Below are 19476 nucleotides of genomic sequence, written 5' to 3'. Positions count from 1 at the left end.
TTAAAAAATAATTAGTTTACTACTTAATAGAAAATTACTTTTATAGTATAGTAAAATTAAGCTTTAAAAAATAATTTGTCCCGAGTTAGAATAAATATTTTTTTTTTTTTAGATTTGAAGCTTGTTTTTTAAAGAGTAATATTTTCATACGTGTTTGGTAATTATATATTGGATAATTTCATGTGAGACTCATATTACAGATAATATAAAAAGTGAAAACTGAATAAAGCGTCTAGTTTAACTTGGTGATAAGAAAAACTCCATTAGATTCAAAAATTAAAAAACGTCGAAATGTTTTGAGTGCTCAAAAATAAGGTACCTATTGAGAAAAAAAAAACGAAACAACGCAAAGTTTTCTTGTTTTTCATTTACATTTGCTTTCTTAAAATTTGTTTTATTTTGAAAATGAGCGCTTTGTTTTTAAGTGCTCGAAAAAGTTTAATGATTTTAACTTTTGAAGCAAACGGAGTTTTTTTATTATCAATCGTACCTTTCCACTTCAGTTTCTAGAAATTATTTACTTTACCTAGTTAATCGTTTCTTGTGTTTTACTTGCCTATTTCAGCTACTAAGTATCGCTTAATGTATTATTAATATTATTATTTTTGTACAGTGTGCCAAAGAAACGGACTACACTAAATAACTTATGATCTGATTATCGGATCTTCAAATTTTTACATCATATGAACATAAAATTTTTGCGTCATTTTAAAGTATGTAATTTTACTTGGCAAAATGCAAAATTTATGCGCAATCGGTCGAGCTGTTATTGAGAAATCAAAATTTTAAATATTCGACTTCCTTGAAATTCTGATTTCGCTCAAATTTTGTGTTTTGCCATATAAAATTAAATATTTTAAATTGACGAAAACAATTGTGTACCTTACAAGTCAAATGTTTTTCGACTTTTATTGAATAAATAATAAAAACTAATGAATATTTGTTAAAACTTATTTTTTGCATGGATTTATTTTTGGAAAAATGAATTTTACAGTTGTGTGCAAAAATGTTTCAATTCGCTTTAGAAAATCTGGAGATCTAGCGAAATCCATAAAAAGTAAAATTAGCATTATTTGGTTCAAACTTTGGACCACTCTATTATTAAATAAAATAGAAATAGTAAATACTCGATAAAAGTTTTTTTTTTTTTTTGCATGGAATTATCGTTAGCCAAATGAATTTTATAACTGTATGCAAAAAAAATTGAAATCACTTAAAAATTTCTCGAGATATTTCAAATACTCAGAAAGCAAAATTAATATTACGGGGTCCGAACTTAGGAATACTTTTCTGACCATATTTGGGGACCATATTTCCCAGATTCCGGCTAGCCCGTACATTTTGGGGTCAGAAATCCGAATCCGTTGAAAAAATAGTATGCTTATTCAGAGAAATTGCGTTTTTGTGTCTGATATTGTAACTTACAATATCGTCTGCACTTATAAATTGGCATATTTGAGGTCACCCCCTTGAATCATTAAGATTAAGTCCTAGAATGTGAAGATCCTATCATTAGATCAAAAGTTATTCAGGGTGGTTATTTTATTTATTTATTTATCTTTTTGTGCAATGTTACGTAGAGAAAGCTCAGTCGTGATTTATACAGAAGGAGCTTAAAATCACTCACAGGTTTAGCGGGCCTAAATTTAGCTAAGGTGCATTGAATTTCGATTTTCTTCTGGTTGCTGATTTCGCGGATTCTTTTCAATGTATTGTAACTAGTATTGGTGATCTCGTGTTTAGACACTTCATTTGTAAATCATTTCTTGTTCAAGGTTAATGAAGGTCAAACACCAAACAAAAACACTAAAAAAAATGCCTAAACAATCGTGGGAGAAGTTTTAGTTTGAATTTGAAGAAGAAAAGTAGCAACATATTTATTATAACACCTTTTTACAAGTTTGTACTTCCGAAAATTGGTAGAATGTGCGCGTTTTGATATTTGCTGTAGAGGATGTTATTTCAAAGAGCATTTATTGTAAGGCTTTAAATTTTCCTGTTAAAAAATTACTTCAACTAATCTCTATGATATTTTAATTGCATTTTAATTATAAACTAATACTTTCACTCCTTACTAAACTTTCATGTGCTCCATTTCAAACACACCCAGAAAGAAGAGATAGCATGAGTTACAATTAAGCTAACAAAGACTTTAGAAGGAATTAATTCAATTTAGTTGTTGTTTTTAATGACACTTGGACAAGCCAAGCTCGTCAGCTATCGACCTTTAGCGAATTAAGTTAGTAAAGAGCGCCTTTCGTTTGACCGCAAGAGAGCACCGCAAGAGTGAAAAAACGTCTTAGCTCTGAACTCCTCGAACGGATGGCAGCCCCACTCATTCATGAGGCCACTTCCTCAATTTAAACATAAATCTGAAGGAGAAAGAAATTTCCCTTGATCCCTGTACCTGGTCAGCGATTGACCGCAGGGCTTTCCACAGATTTTGCGAGTACGTATATCGCAGGTACTCTGTTAGTCTTAACGCAACAAAGGGTTGAACCCAGCCACTGCAAACGGGAGTCAGTTTCCCTAACATCTGCATTTAAAGCAGTTCTCAAATATCTGTATTTAAAGCAGTATTTGTATTTAAATCACTGTACTTAAAGCAAGTACAGAATTTTGCTTTATTACAAATTAGTTTTTTCATGATTTTTTAAATTTTAGAATTTGGAGTTTAAATATTGTAGAATATAACTACCATTCTATTTACTCTTTTTGTTTAGTTTATGAATTTTGTTCTAATTTGAAAGACAAGTCGAAATTTCTCTTGTGAATCAAATATATTAAAATTTTAGTACATATGGCAACAAAGAACTAACCAAAGCAGGTTCCCAAATGTTTCAAATTTTTGAATGCCTTTCAGAATTTAATTAAATTCAGAATTGCCAGACAAGGTTCCAGAAAATTGTACTCTACTGTATAAACAGAGCGGGATTTAAATTAATTGTAGTTTATCGATTGACCATTGTCAGTGAAGTCCATGTTTGCAAGGACATATTATATTAATTTGAGTATTTCAAATTTAATAACATACTAAGGATATTGAAAACATTGTGAAGATGTAACGTTTTAGGCTTGAAAAGCAAGTTCCTATTATTAATCCTATAATCTAAACAAAGGACTATAACTAAAATGGCTGATTGACTATCATATAAACTTTGATATAATTTCTGGTTTTAATTAGGTTGCTGAATTTATTTTTGAATATTAGTAGTTTTATTAATTAAAAATAATAAAAACAAAGAATCTCCAAATTTTTAATGGTAAATTATAATGAAGCTTTGTAATTTCAGCGCTAAAAATAATAAGTTTCAGACCAAAATATATTATGTAAAATCACAATTAAAAGTGCATATTTATAATTAGGGGACTGATAATAGTTTAATGGATAAAACTGAGAAACGAATTTTACAATTGGTTTCCTTCTTTACAATTTTATATATCAGATAGTTACATAAATGTTGAGACAAATTTGTAGGAGAAATAAGGAACATCATCAGGATTTAAATTACATAGGAACCCATGCCCGGAAATGCCATCATACGCCGCAAGTGGTGCCTTCCTGCTATGAGACGTATCTTTGTGTGCTTCTGAGCTAGTCGTTATAGTGAAAGCGCCCCAAGCTGCATACCATGACTTTTCCTGACATATTTTCCTGTGCATTTTTAATTCTGATGCTGTGCTCTAACTCCCCTAGACATTTGTCGCAACATTTATGTGACCTACTGTGATATACAATCCCTGGCCCAATTATTACACGCACTATAAGATTAAGTATAAGATTATAATTATTAGACGCACTATAAGATTAAGTATAAGATTATAATTATTAGACGCACTATAAGATTAAGTATAAGATTATAATTATTAGACGCACTATAAGATTATAACTATTAGACGCACGAACATAAAATCTCAATATCAGGTGATACTATACAGCTTTATTGTTTCTACGCGATTGAAACCGGTTTGCACTTTTTTACGTTCGCAAATCATTTGGTTAAACTAGACGATATATAATATGAATTCAGAGATTGGATAAATAAGACGATATATTATATAAATATAGAACATTTATTATATCAAGCATTATATAAGTATATTATAATAATTAGATCAAATTATTAGACGCACTGTAGTTTATTAATTACTACATGTTTCGCACGAGTTTATATGCAATACTTATATATTTAAACATGCATGTAATGGGTTTTATTCAGGAGGTTTTTTATATATTTCTATTTGTATTTATTTTTAACGTATTGTATTACTATGTTAAACAATTGATACACGAACGTAAGCAAGTGCAAATCGGTTTCATTCTCATAAAAACAATAAAGCTGTATAGTATCACCTGATAATTAAGATTTTATAGTACGTCTAATAATTTGGCCAGGGTCTGTATAACATTTTAAACTTAAACATTTCGAATTCGAGAATTCGAGAATTTTCACTTTTTTTAAATTAAATGTTAGGGTTTCTGAGAATTTTAGTCACAGTCTTAAAAAATATGCCAACAAATTGTCCAAAGTAAAAGTTCACGAAAAATTTTAGATATCTGATAAAGCTGTATTTGAAACTTTACAAAATAATGCTATAAGTGACATAGAAATATTTACACTCTTAAATGTAGGTAAGTAGTTCTTGTCACTTATAGTTTTAAATTGTCGTTTTTTAATTGTTCGTTTGGTCGGTTAATAGTTAATTTTTGAGCTAATACATTTGTTTTGTCAATATAGGCATCACATATTTCATTGCTTTTAAAATTTGGTTATTTTCTTGTAATTATTTTATTATTCTTTTTCTTTTTTCTCTCTCTTTCTTTTTTAAATAAAGCAAGGGAAATGAAATTTATGAAATTTTAAAAGATAGTAAATATGTAATGCCTACAATGGCATTTCAACATGAATTATGGTTTAACATTTTCTTAAAAACAATCATTAGTATGTAGATGTTTCTTAACCCTTTGTATAACCGCGTTACATATCTGCAACATACATGAAAATTCAATCCTATAATGAGGTGGATTTACCTATAAAATCGAACTAAATTCAGGTAAAGAAAATTGCAAACTCGGGGGAACCAAGTCTTGGTGCAGCTGCCAATATTAAAATGCGTTTAGCAAGAATTGTTCCACGACATAATTGCAGGATATACAAATTTCTTACAACAATCCCCTTGATTGTATAATTGGCTAAGGAGGGATTGAAAAATGTGGTGTGAGACCTTGTTACCATAAAAACAACAATTTCGAAATTTTTCACATGAAGTTTTAAATATATTGGAATTTTTGTGCAATGTTTCACGATATTGGAGATGTTCAACAAATGCTTTTTATCAAGAAATTTTTAATTTTATGGTCTTAATTTTTTCATTATTTTTTACACGCTTAATATGATGTATTCTAACATCCGCGTAAATAATTCTTAAATCAGAGTTGTTGAGTTACACAGGGTTAAATGAGAAAACCTCTTATTTTGAATATTTCTTTTACAAAATTTTACACAATTCTTTGTAAATTTCGTGTAAAAATAAATAAAAAATTATTGAAATTAGATATCATTCTTTTAGAATGATGATTTTTCTTTATCATTTCAAGCAAAAAATTATCAATTACCTAAAAAGACTGTTGAGAAGTAAATTTGTAAAGTGAAAATTGCTCTAAATTTTACATAATTACAAAATTATTTTATTCATAAAAAAAACTGAACATAAGAATCTGTTATCACATGTTTGCAATGAAAGTTTAAATAACCGATTGTAACAATCAATAAAATAAATGAGAGGAGTTATAATAATTGATTTTCTTTTCCAAATAGAAACAAATAAAACTTAAAACTAAACCTTAATGTTAAATCATTTTTATTTTCAACTGTGAAAATTACAAAAAAGGAGAAAAAAAACGAAATAAAAAGAAGGGATAAGATTTAAAAAAAGTAAGTTTTAAAACCGGAAAAACAAAAACTATTTCATATGAAAGATTAAAAATTGCGTTTTAAGAAAGGTTACAAAGTGTACTGCATTTTTTTAATTAAAAGAACAATTCGGTGCTTTTCATTATCGTGAAAAAGTAATTTCAGAGGTTGAGCAAATATATTTGCATAACCTTACGGCACAATTCGCAAAAACTTTTATTTTTCTAAAAGTAATTGTCGAGGGAAAAATGTAGTTAAAAAAGCAAAGCAAATACTTAGAATTATCCAAGCGAATATGGAAAATTTTATAATTAAAAATATTCTTAAGATATTGTCTGAAACTGTATTATGAATTCATATTTTTGAAATGCATGTTAAATATTTATTCATTAACAAAATTGTAGCTCAAAATATTTTTAAAAAATAAACTTTTCTCAGTGACACGAGATTTATTCGGAATAGAAAGTTCACCAACTTAGTATAAGTGATGTGTTATATTATTAAAATAATTTATTTAAATGTTTTTACTTTTGATAAGTTTTATCTTTATTTTAACCGTCGTGGATCAGTCGACCCAAGCACACAATTTTTTGAGTTTACAACTATCAAGGTTTAACTCCGTAGCTTTGTAATTTTGAACCTAATTTAGAAGACAGGAGAACTCCTCGATAGTGTATTGAGAGAAATTTGCTTTTGTAGAGGACTTTTTCATAGAACTTAACCGCATTTGCGTTACACGACTAGATAAGTTTTATTTAGCTTATTTTTGCTGTATTTCTTACACTAATCTGATTACATTAATACTAACTCAAAGAGCCGTGATGGCTCAGTGGTGGAGCGCTCACCCTCCAATGAGGTTACCGTGTTCGAATCTCAACGATGGCTGGTCTGTACGAATTCCGCATCCGGCTTGCACCAACCACAGCGCTGACTTAAAATATCCTCAGCGGATCTAGCCTCCAGGCTAACCGTGAGGGTTTTCGTGGCTTTCCTTACCACGTAATGCAAAGGCGGGTTAGTTCAATCAAAAATTCCTCCACGAAGTCAAAATGTCTCTCAATTCAACGGGGATTATAAAGTAAAATATTTGTTGATGCAAAATCCTCAAAAATTTAAACCTTAGTTTATAAATCTAATTTTCATTTTAATCTTTCAAAATAATTTCAACTACATTTTGTGATTTGCTAGATGTCAGGTAAAATCTATATTCTCAGCATATGCAAAAATATTAGTTTTTTAGAGCATAAGGGTGATTGGAAAAAAAAATCGACATAGTGAATAATTTTCTTGAAATATATTAAATTAAGTAAGAAAACAGCCAATGAATCTGCCAAATCAATATCATGCACATTTATTTTGACTTGTATAAAAATAAATTTAACTTATGAGCTGAGAAACTGAGATATAAAGGTATTCTTTTGAAGGTTTTTTAATGTGGGGGATTTAATATGGGGGAGACATTCAATATTCGGCCCACTTTGGAGATGATGCACAGGGTGGGGGTGGGGGGAATGAGTACTCACATAAATACTAGCATAAATCACGACTTAAAAATCAAGTTTTCGTGACCTTGGTCCTCAGCACACTATCGGTGTAAATTTAATATTGGGTATATCACTTCCCTTTCTGATCTATTTATATTGAACTAAATTTATTCCTTTATTAATGTATTAAATTTACAAAAAAAAGTAATATTTTCTTAATATTGTAGTGATGAACAATCTTGTTTATTTAAATTTTCCCCTGTAAAAGTTATTGAGATCAGAGTTAACTTACACTAGCTGTCTATCTACGCAAAGATCTCGAGCCCTTTGTCGAAACTTTTTTACCACAAACAGTTAGCTAACAGTGTGGTAAATAGCCAGTCAAACACGTGGATAATATTGCTAATTTGTGCAAGATTAAAAGCTAATTTTGAAGGATCATATTTAGTCACGCAATAAATTCATTTTTATCAAAAAAGATGCTTGCAAATATTTTATTCAAGATCATTCTCGAAATAACCAATAATTCCTGTTGGTCTTATAACTTCATTTTTATCTTTTTTCATACAGACTCTGCAAGGTGTGTTGCAGTAATGTAAAAGCATTTTTGATTGATGCTGTTAACTTCCAACGACACCAATGACCTCTTTTTCCCCCAAATGATACTCTTGAATATATTGAATTATAATTAGCAATCGACAAACCTGTGATTGTCGACAATCATGTAAAATTAGACTTTGACACCCACCTGATTTACGACCCACATGGTACTTCGAAAATGGGATTTCGACTTTACTCTATCTAATTATCTTAGACTTTAATAAAACTTCAATAAAATGATTCGATATTACATTTTTTTCTCAAATTTGTGTTTTCTAGAACGATTTTATTACCTTTACTTACAAAACTTTTACGTTGAGCATGTGTAATTTTACAATGACCATTGTGTTACCATGTAATGAAGCAATTACAATTTTCCACTGACTCACCCTACCTAATTTAATGAATGTATGTAGTTTAGAAATTTTTGGCTCATAAATTACATTCACTACTATTATTATGAACTTTCCTAATAAAATTATGAATCTTTTGGAAATTTAAGTAAAAAAACCAAGGAATAGTTCTCTAATAAATACATAATAAAAAAAATAGTTCTCTAATAAATAGATAGTAAAAAATAGTTCTCTAATAAATAGGAATCTAGGAAAATAAATGCACTTAAAATTTCATTTTTTACTTATTTATCCTTTTTCTTCAATAAAATTTGAAATTACTTGTATTATTAGATTTTCGTCAGATGCTCTGAGTAAAACTATCCTGAAAAAAATATCAGATTCCCGTGAACTTAATTTTCCGATAGATTTTTGATTAATTTTTAGTCGATTTTTGAACAGCTATTTCTTAAGTTACATTTTTAAAATACTGCTTCTTAGAATTTTTTATTGTGACATGATGTACTTAAAACCTTGTACGCTCAACAGTATATTAAGTGAAGAAATGAAGTTTGTTCATTTAATATTCAGAATGTTCCAAAAGAACTGCCTTTAATACATATATTTAAAATCCTCGTCAAAAATAAATTTTAAAAAAAATAAGAAAAAGAGGAAGACTAGTTTGAGTGAAACTTGATGTGATTTTAAAAATCACTCTCCAACTTCTTCAGACTTCTTGTTTTTTTTCCCCTTTCTTGAATATACTAATTTTAGATCTTACATATTTAATCTTACATCTTACATTAATCTTACATATTTTTGAAATAAATTTTGGTAGAAATTCTAAAACCGTATGTCAAGTCTAGTCAATCTAGAACACTCTATATATAAATGTTCAGCAGATTTGCCTGTTGATTAAAGATTTTTTTAACATAGAAATATAAATTCAAAGCCTTAATTCTGAGAATAAGTTTTGCAGACTTTCTTATAAAGTAATAAAAATTCTTTTCTCAATTTATTACATCCTTTTATCTTTTTTTTACCTAAAAAGGAACAAATTTTTCAATATGATTTCATACAATCAAAAAAAAAATATAATAATAATCCTCTTTTTGATTTCTAAGCTGTTCTTTTCAATAAAAATGTTCGTACTTAAACTTATTTACAATTGATTATACATTTTGTAAATGTTTAGATCAACACATAAATGAATTTAAAACAAATCCGACTGCCAGACAGATTTAAAATCTTTTTTTTTTCTGAAACAATGCATGTCTAGAACTTCTTATTTATAGGTTAAGAATTAAACTTTTTTTTTGAGCTTTCAGTATGACGATTTCAGTTTTGTAAAAGTTTTAATAATTACATTAAATTATTAGAAGATAAAATACTTCTTGAAGAATAAGAAAATACATCCAGTATTTATACACTACCCTACAGAAATGGAAGATATACTTTCAGTTTTTGATATTCTTTGAATTTATCAATCTATTTTGTACCTTTAGAATTGCTTAGTTAATGCGAGTTTTCATACTTTGCAATAAATTCTTTCAGCCTTTAAAGGTTGGAGAATACAATAAATTGCAAAGGAAGACAAGTATTTTTGAACACCCTATGCCAGAAAATCAAGCAATAAACTTATAATTTATATGGATTACTTTGGTTGTTATTTGCAATAATTGCGTAAAATTTCGTAAGTCTAAGGAGATACGAACATCTTTATAAAAAAAAATTTTTTTTTGTCTTGTAATATTTTTTTCTATAATTTTAAAAATATTCAGTGAAATGAAACAAAATCTTTAGAGCAATTTAAAATTAATTATAAAATTATTGCTTTAAAATTTAATAAAAATATATTAAGAACTGCTCAAGATTTAAGCATTTATAGTATACAGTTATTTTACCGTTTGAAGATATTAGGCTGAACGATATTATCTCGTAAGATTATCCGTTTTATACGTGATTATCAGATAATATTTTTTAAAATATATAAAATATTCTTCAACTTAACACCTTATAAAGATTTTAGCAATTGATTTTATTTAAATCGCAATTGTGTTCTACAAGTTAATTAGATTAAGATTCAGAAAAACTGGTAATAAAAATTATAAATATATCTGATTAAAATTATAAATATATCTAATTCCATACTTCGATGCGTGAAATTCTCATTTAGTTCTATTAATTATTTTACCATTTGGTTCTCTGCTATCAACATTTGATCAATGAAAAATTACTTGATAAAATAAAGATTTAAACTTTTACTTGGAGTCTCAAAAAGGATCAGGAATTCAAAAATTAATTAAAGCGAAATAGAAGGACATAGAAATGTACGGTTTGCTACATTCATCTTAATTAAACTCGTAATTTATTATCCTAAGTTCCAATATAAGTTAAAAATGTCATTAAAGGATAATCGAAATAAACTTAAGGATGACTTTAGAAAAATCACTATTTGCAGCAATAACGTAGTGCAGTATGAGTATAAAATTTACTGCAGCTAGGGCAAATATTCAGATAAAATTGTTTGACATGCTAGAGAAAACTCATATTTTTGCAGTCAAATGCGCCATCTTTTAATGAGTTTTTTAACTAATTCTTAAATTTTGAAAGAGCCAAAACTAGTTTCCAAAACAGAATAAAGCAAACCGTTATTTCTATCTCTTTTTCTGTTTTTCTTTAATTTGCTTTTTAAATCTTCGATCTAATTTTGAACTCCTAATAGCATTACCATATCAATTTTCAATCCATTGACAATCATAGCATTAACCTACCGATCCCCTTTTTTGTATTAAGTGGTGATCCATTCCAAAGATGCCATTAGCCATTGATTGCATCCAATGTTCAATTTTTCGATGATTATCCACTGGTGGACGTAGCATGACGTATTCCTTTTGTCCTTTATTTGGAGTGACAGGTGGCATGGAAGCTAATAGATCTGGGCCAGAAGTTGTTGAGGATTGCAATTTTGTTGTGGTTTCTTCAGTTGATGATGCAGTCTTTGAGTTAATTATGGCTTCCTTATTGTTTTGTCGATTTTTCTTCATATGTTGGCTTTCGTAAATAGATTGATCCCTGTTATTCAATTGGTCCTGTTGGTATGGAAAGCTTCCCTGTTTAAAATAAAAAGCATTTAATTAAGTTAAAAAATTTGCAGAATAGATAGGTACTTAAATGATTCTAAATGTTTGGAAACAGTAAATTTTGAACTTTAAAATTCTCTATAATTTCGGTCGGAGTTCCTATTTTGAAACGTTTTTTTCTTCAAGAATTATTATTTACGGATTATTGTTTGAGATCCAAAAGTTACGAAAAGAAAAATGAAAAATCCAAACAGAAAATTTGTGTTCAACAAACGTATATTCTTGTGAAATAATTAACTTCTAAAAACTAGGAAAGCTCTCATATTATATATGCAATTTCATCGTGTTATTTATGCCAAAACTATTTACTCTCTAATAAATAGTTAACTTTCATGCTAAGTAGTTATTTCTAGAAAAAAAAGTTTGTAAATGAATTAAAAAGTGAAGTTATATGTTTACAGGGTAAGCCTAGAATAGAAGGCCATAGTTTTATTCAAATCGAAATAAAAATAATAAGAATAGAGATAAAAGAAATGTCTATGCATATTTTAAATTCTCATAAATGAACTCAGCAAAAAAATTCAGCAAAATATAGTGAAATATTGAGATCAAAATATGAAAAATATTGTTTGAAATTAAATTCACAGGAGACCAACTCTCCTCAATGAAGAGGTGAAATGGTTATTTAATACATTGAAAGAAGTTAAAATATGGAAAATAACACATTTCATGCAATTAATCATGAAAACATATAAATCATAAAACATAAAGTTTATACCGAAAAATAAGTTTAAAAAAAATCTAAAAAACAAAATATATTATGCTGATTTAATCAATATTCTGTGCTGATTTAATCAATAATGAATTTAAGTCAAAAATGAACTACAATTTCGGCAAAGATTTTCAAAGATTGTGTATGTTTCCTGAAGCCATTGTACTCAGCTTACACATCTCATGCAATTCATTAGTTGAGGTATTATATTCTTCTCCAAAAGCTATATCAATGACACTGATATTCATCAATTTTTGACTACATAGTATCTGATAATATGCAGGGTTTCATTGATTAGATTATAGGGTTTGATCTGATAATATGCTCAGACTGTAGAATCGGAATGTAATATCTAGGGTTCGCATGGTCCTCAAAAATTTGAAAGAACTGGTATCTATATAGTAAAAAATTGGCCTTCATGCGGTAATAAAAATATGGCATCAAAAATGGTAATAAAAAGCTTCACGTGGCTTCAAAAATGGTGATAAAAGGATAAGTATTTCTTATTATTACCATTCTTCTTAAAATTACTAAATGAAATCAAACGAAAACTTTTCAGAAAACCACAGATTTCGGAACTAGATTTATTTGCTTGGAGATATTTAACGTGGTGGTGAAGCATGGTGGTTTGGAGATATTTAGCGTGGCTTTTTTTTTTCTACTTCTGATACTTTTTTTAAATTTTTTGAGATCAATATGATCAATACTTAATTATGATCTGTGGTCACTCAGTGGACAGAGCCTTCCAATGAGATGAGCCGTTTTCGAATGCCAGTAAATGGCAGGTTGATACGAATTCCGCATCCAGCTCGCACCTATCACAGTGTTGACGTAAAATATCCTTAGTGGTTGACGGATCATGGGTTAGAGTCCCCTTGCCATCAGGTTCACCGTCGGAGGTTTTCCTCTCCATGCGGGTTAGTTTCCTCAAAAAGTCCACCACGAAGTCCCAATACTTGATTCAGAAGTTCCTTTGTCTTCTGGATTTAGTTCAATATTACAACAATACTGAGTTAAACATTAGTACTCGTAAACGGAATATTCGGTCAGCTGTTCAACGATGGTTATGAAATAAAATACGTATTCATAAAAAATGACCACCTCTCCAAAAGTTGATAATGAGATGGCTACCAAATTTATAGTTTTATAATACGTCTTAAACACAATAATAATATTATAGAATATTATATTGTTATAACTTAATTATAACACTATAATATTCCCCTACTTTTTTCTCAGGGACAAGGATTGGATTCTATACTTGCTTTAAAAGTTCAACTACTTGAAGAAATATATAACCACGCATTGGAAAAAAAGTAGAAACTTTAGCTCTAAACGAAATAAACATAAAATTTTTACATAATTTTTGTTGTCACTTTGTTTAAACAGATAAACAAGTTAAACAGCTTCCTGTAAAGCTGCATCTGTAATGTATTAAAAAATATCGGAGATATTTTAACTGGTTATCTCTCCTCTATAGCTGTCTAACTTAGACTTAACCAATTTTAAGAACTGAATCAGTTTATGAATAAATTACGCAACTTTAGTACAATTACGTGTTCTTTGACTGGTTACAAAACAAAATGCCGCTTTGCTTTATACAGGAAACAATATTTCGACTCAGAGTTATAAAGCGAGATTTGAGGGAAATATCGCCAAGTGTAAAAATGTATTCTGCTGCTATTTTCGTTCGCAACCCTAATTTGGACAATTTTGAAGTTGTTGGTTATAATTCTCCTTAGATATAGGTTTTAGATTGCCAAACGGAAAAAAACTTTCCCTTCTATTATTTTAAAATATGAGTTAAAAAATGAGTTATTTTAAAACATGAAATAAGCATAAACTCATTAAAATGAGGAAAAGAAGCTAATAATATTCAATTTTAAAGTAAAGTTACTGCATATTAACACAATATTCAAAATTTAAAATAATTTTTAAAATATGAGTTAAAAAATGAGTTATTTTAAAACATGAAATAAGCATAAACTCATTAAAATGAGGAAAAGAAGCTAATAATATTCAATTTTAAAGTAAAGTTACTGCATATTAACACAATATTCAAAATTTATTACTTTTCAAGTGGGAATTAATCATACCCAAATAACATAAATAACAGAGAAAACAGTGTAATGAGCACAAATAAAAATAATACTATACTATTTCGATACTATGCACAAGTACTACCCTCATTGTTGAGACACAGAATATGATACACAGAAGTAATTATGCTTTTTTTAAACAAATTTATTATATTAAGGAAAATTAAAATGATACAAATGGCTTAATAATTCCATATAATCCAAATAATAAACGTAATTAAAGTTTTATAAATGTTAGAAACATAGAGTTATTAGGCAAAAATGAAAAAGAAAATTTATTAATCATTTGAATTTATTAACAATTGTTATTTGTTTCTAAAACTCCTAAGTTTTAAGCTTAAATTCTCAACAAAATATTTGTTTAATCGATTTTGTGATATACTTAAAGTTTAAAACTCTTTCACTCTATTCTAGTTAAAATTTATGAACTCCAAAAAAAGTGAGTGTAAAAAGTTTCAATATAATTGAGTTGTTGAATTAATTTTCAAAATTAGTTTTAAATCATTATGTTTCCTTCATATTATATTTACATTTCTTTGTAATTATTTTAAAGCAATTATAATAATTTTAATGCAATTTTCTCAGAATAGTTAGTTTTGCAAAAGGATTTATGAATAATGAAAGATCCTACGTTTCGTTGATAAATTGAAGCAAATTTATTTTCATTAATTAGTATTTTAAAAATCCATTTACCTTCTTTTCAAGTTTACATATGATAGTTATTATTTTAAGGTAAAACAATTCTGAAATTCAAAAAACTACCTCAAGTTTAAATTTGTAATTAGTTTATAAAGTATATCAATTATCCAAATGATGCATTAGCGGATAAATTCAAAGTAGTCTCAAGATAAGAAATGCTTCTAAAATCCAGCTTCAAGCTAATATTGATTTTTTTCTTCTAAAAATACTATCTACTAGCTTCCGCTTGTTTGATTTTTTTCTTTTTAATCCAGATACTAGAAAATTCATATTCCTCAAATTACATTAAAAATAATTATTTTCAACATAAACTCGATTTTTTATTTGAAACAAAAATTAAATTACTTTTTAATGATGCTTAGGCTGAAATGTAAGCTTAAATAAAAATATTGATTTTTTACTATCTTGTTTTAGTTTTGATCCAATAATAGCGCATTGGACAGTTTGAAAAGACTGATGATTTATATTTCAAATTAATATTAGGGTTATGGATTAAAAACAACTGAGATATCCATAATGAAATATGCAATAATATGTTGACAAAAAAGAATTTTTCCTCGTAAAATCAATGTTTAATTTCTCGTTAGGTTTTTTTTTTTAAATATTGCATAAAAAAGCTCACAAACATAATTAACGAGCATAGTAGAAGAAATAACTAATGATATTTCTGAAAAATTGAAATTTCCCAGCTCAAGATCTAATAAATTATGTCTTATAATAATTCCACAATTAGTTGAGAAAAAAAAAGTTTTTTCCTCTTAAATCAATGTTTAATTCCTTGTTAAGGTTTTTTTCGAATGTTACAGGACAAAATCCACAAAAAAATGCAACTGTGCTCATAACTGAAGAGCTTAGTGAAAAAAAATATCTTCATTATAATTTAGAAAAAAAATCGAGATTTACGGTGAAAGATCTAGTTTCAGTTTTCATGGAATATCAATTTTACTATGACTTTAAATTTCAGTAATCTCAGATAAAGATACCCTTCGAGTGCTTCAGAAGTGGAAGAAGGTTTCAAATGCATTTGGCAACGAACAGTTGACTAGTAATGATCGACAGCTACTCTTTTGGAAGTCTATTAAAAATGGTACCATGCTTACACTGTAAAAAAATCCGTATTATATTAAGTACCGGGTGCTTCATTCATAATACTCATTTTATGGTAAAATCTATTTTCGCCGTAAAATCCATTTTACCGTAACATATTATACCGTAATTTTTTCCATAACATTCATTTAATTCGAGTAATTTAGCAATTTTTGGTAATTATTAATGTGAGAAGTGAGTAGTTATCGACAATGTCAACCTTCATCTATGAAAAAGTATTCCAACATAGAATTGAGTTAACGTAGTTGAGTAGTAGACACACTACAGTACTCCCCCACAAGAATTATATCTGTGACAGAATTCGATGAACGGATACTACTAGTTGATTCATTGCTATTTCGTGAGAAGCCGGGAGAGCTGTATTAAGATCACCACACTTTTTGCTTATCGTGAGAGCTTTTTTAAGTTTGCGGTCGCGGTTTTGCTCCTGTGTTGCTATTAGCAGTCGAGTGTATACGTTGTAAGCTGTGTGTGATAGAGACTGAGTAGCAGCAGCGCGAGGAGGTGGATAATGTCGCAGTCACAAGTAGCAAGTCAACTGTTCAATGGGGACAATCCATCGACGTAGGCGTGTTGAAATCGAACTAGGAGTTTCATTCAAGGTGGACGCGTTGGCATCACGTCCGGGTCACCAATGTGGAAATGGTAGCTATCGGCAATGTCAACCTTCATCTATGAAAAGATAACCCAACATAGAATTGAGTTAACATGTTTTATATGCTAGTGAATTGGAATTGTACTTTTGTAGTGGTAGACACACTGCAATTAATATAAAAACTAAGGACGATCAAATTTTTCAGTTAAAAATTATTTTTATTGTAAGAAGTACAGGTAACCTGAGTGCCGATATTTTTTACAGCAATTCATTCATATTTTCATTGCCGATGTTTTTTACAGAGTCTGCGAGTCTCACCTTTTTTTCAGATAATTTTTTTCTACCATTTATCGTTGTAATTTCATTATGTATGTAAAAAAGTACACTGCATGAAGTCAAAATATCACAAGCGTGGTCACATAAATTTTATAATATTTCTTCTTAATCTAACGGTTTTATATGTAACTTGGCATTATATTATGATATCCTTACATTTCAGTTTACTGTAGGTAGACTATATGAGCAGCATTCTTTTTTAAAGTAAACACTGTTCTAAAATAAATCCAAGATATTTTTAAATGGTACATTGAATGTTCAAAGATTACTTTAAACTTTGTTCCATTTTGCAGTTCGTAGTAACATCATCAGTATTTATTTTTTAACAGCAATACTATTCTAAACTACTTATAAAAAGATCTATCTCCAAATAACTTTTATGAAATATGTAAATACAGAAAGCTTGAAAATTACTTTAAGATTTTAATTGAAAACTGAAATGTGTACCATTTAGCAGTTCAAAATAAATTAAATAACTGATAAATATCTTTATCACAGGTCCTAATATTATAAAGTAATTTTAACTAGAACGCTCGAAAATTCTATTAAATAATATAACTAACGATAGATTCACTTCAAGATTTTAAGATTTAAAGTGGAAGTAAAAAAAATAAAATTCTGTTTTACCCTCTATAAGACTTATTTTTAGATTTACTTAATTTAATGGATAAAGTCAACAAAATACAAATTATATCCTTTTTTTATTAACTAAAGCTTACATAATAAGTTTTTAATTAATATTTAGCTTTTAAGTTTTAATTGAATTTTTAAAGAATTTCCTCTACTTTAAGTAACTTAATTAAAATTCTCTCTCTTGATAGAAAATTACAAATAAGTTTTAAGCTCTCTGCTAATACAATACAAAATTGATGTATTTAATCTTCAGGTGAACGTTTTTTGATACAAACTCCCCAAAACACTATTTAAGTTTTTGGATTATTTTAATTAAAGAAACAAAAGAACATAATTATCAAAAAAAAATTTTATAGATATTTTAATTAAAGAAAGTTCAATAGATTACACGAATTGCTAATTAGTTGTTAGACATACGATAAAACTCTGCATGTTTATAATATTCTTATTTAAATATTAAAATAAATTTAGCATTACTTTAGAAACTAATTTAAATTTAATTGAGCAAGATAATGCAACCTTTAAAAGAGCTATTGCTGCTTAAAACTAAAATTTTTTAAAGAAATTATTTTTTTTATTCCAAAGAAATATTTTAAGCTTAAAGTGAAAAAGTGGAAATTGTCATATAATTTAGACCATGATGACTTTACTGAAACTGCTTTCCACGTGGAGAAAAAAAATTCTTGTGAGATTACCAAACTGTTTGGAAATCACATTTCTGTTTTTCTTAAAAGAAAAATAAATAAATAAAAAATAAATAAATAAAAAAAACTTAATTCTGGTTAATAAAGCCAAAATATACGGCATTTAAACCATTCATTAGGTAATTTTTCCTATCATAAGGTAACGGTTTTACAAAACTGAAATGTAAATTTATTCGAATAAATGACTCTAATGTCATGCTCTAAGGTATTATAATAAAATTATCAAATTTTATCACATTTACCAAACATTATCACATATTATAAAGCCGTATTTTATTGCTAATTTTGACAAGATCGTAACCAAAGTGCTTCGGTAAAAATCACCGAGCTTTTTGGTGTTCCCATAGAGTCAGAAACAAGGTAAATTTTACCATATTCTGCTAGTGCTGGCCAAGTTTTTTGAAATTTTGTATTACCTTGTTTTACATTAAAGCTTTTTTTCCTTCTTTTTTAATGAAATAAGGTATAAATCAAACTTTTTATTTCGGAATGTTCAAAAAAGGAATTCTATTTTATATACAGATCGACTTAAATTTATGCTCTCATTACACGCAAAAACTCCTAGTATGAATAAGATAGATACGTTCTTCTGCTTGGAAATGCATTAGAAACACGTCAATTTTTTCTCTTGTACTGAGTAAAAATGTGCAATAATTTTTTTCCCCAATAATTCATTTCGGCATGTTATTCGTTAGATAAACTGTGGTTCCTTATTGTTGATGGAATCCCCGTTTGTTTTATTTTGTACTTTTTTAAAGACAAACACCTTAGTTGAAGCAGACCTTCATATACATTAAAATGTTTCCATGAGGAATAGGATTGAATATTTCATAAGGTGAATAACATAACTATGTCAAAAAAGAAAAAAATCTATTTGCTTTTGAGATTTATAATATAGAAGAAAATTTTATTTATTCCATATGATGTTCACCTGGGAAATGAAATTTTGTGAAATTGATGCGGAAATACACATCACATGTGAAACACATTCTACAATATAGTTATAAATATGAATAAAACTATTTTTATGTAATCAGTTATGAAGCGAAGATATTTCAGGCCAGAATGCATTTTTTTTACCAGAATATTAATTAAATTGCACGCGTCACGTATGAGA

At 28.0% G+C, this 19476-nt stretch overlaps 1 protein-coding gene across 1 annotated transcript in view; it reads right to left on the bottom strand.

Moving 5' to 3' along the window:
* The window catches only part of LOC107453500 (uncharacterized), a 91194-nt gene that overhangs the window by 5342 nt on the left and 66376 nt on the right, over nucleotides 1-19476 (bottom strand). The window contains exon 3 of the mRNA XM_016070359.4: nucleotides 11106-11444. Within this exon, the coding sequence (XP_015925845.1) occupies nucleotides 11106-11444 (339 nt within the window). The remainder of the gene's footprint in view (nucleotides 1-11105; nucleotides 11445-19476) is intronic.

This window comes from Parasteatoda tepidariorum, chromosome 12 (genome assembly GCF_982258835.1).
Source record: "Parasteatoda tepidariorum strain Cologne lab strain chromosome 12, Ptep-v5.0, whole genome shotgun sequence".
Taxonomy (NCBI): domain Eukaryota; kingdom Metazoa; phylum Arthropoda; class Arachnida; order Araneae; family Theridiidae; genus Parasteatoda; species Parasteatoda tepidariorum.
The sequence above is the reverse complement of the archived record's forward strand: the minus strand, read 5'-3'. Positions and strand labels throughout refer to the sequence as shown.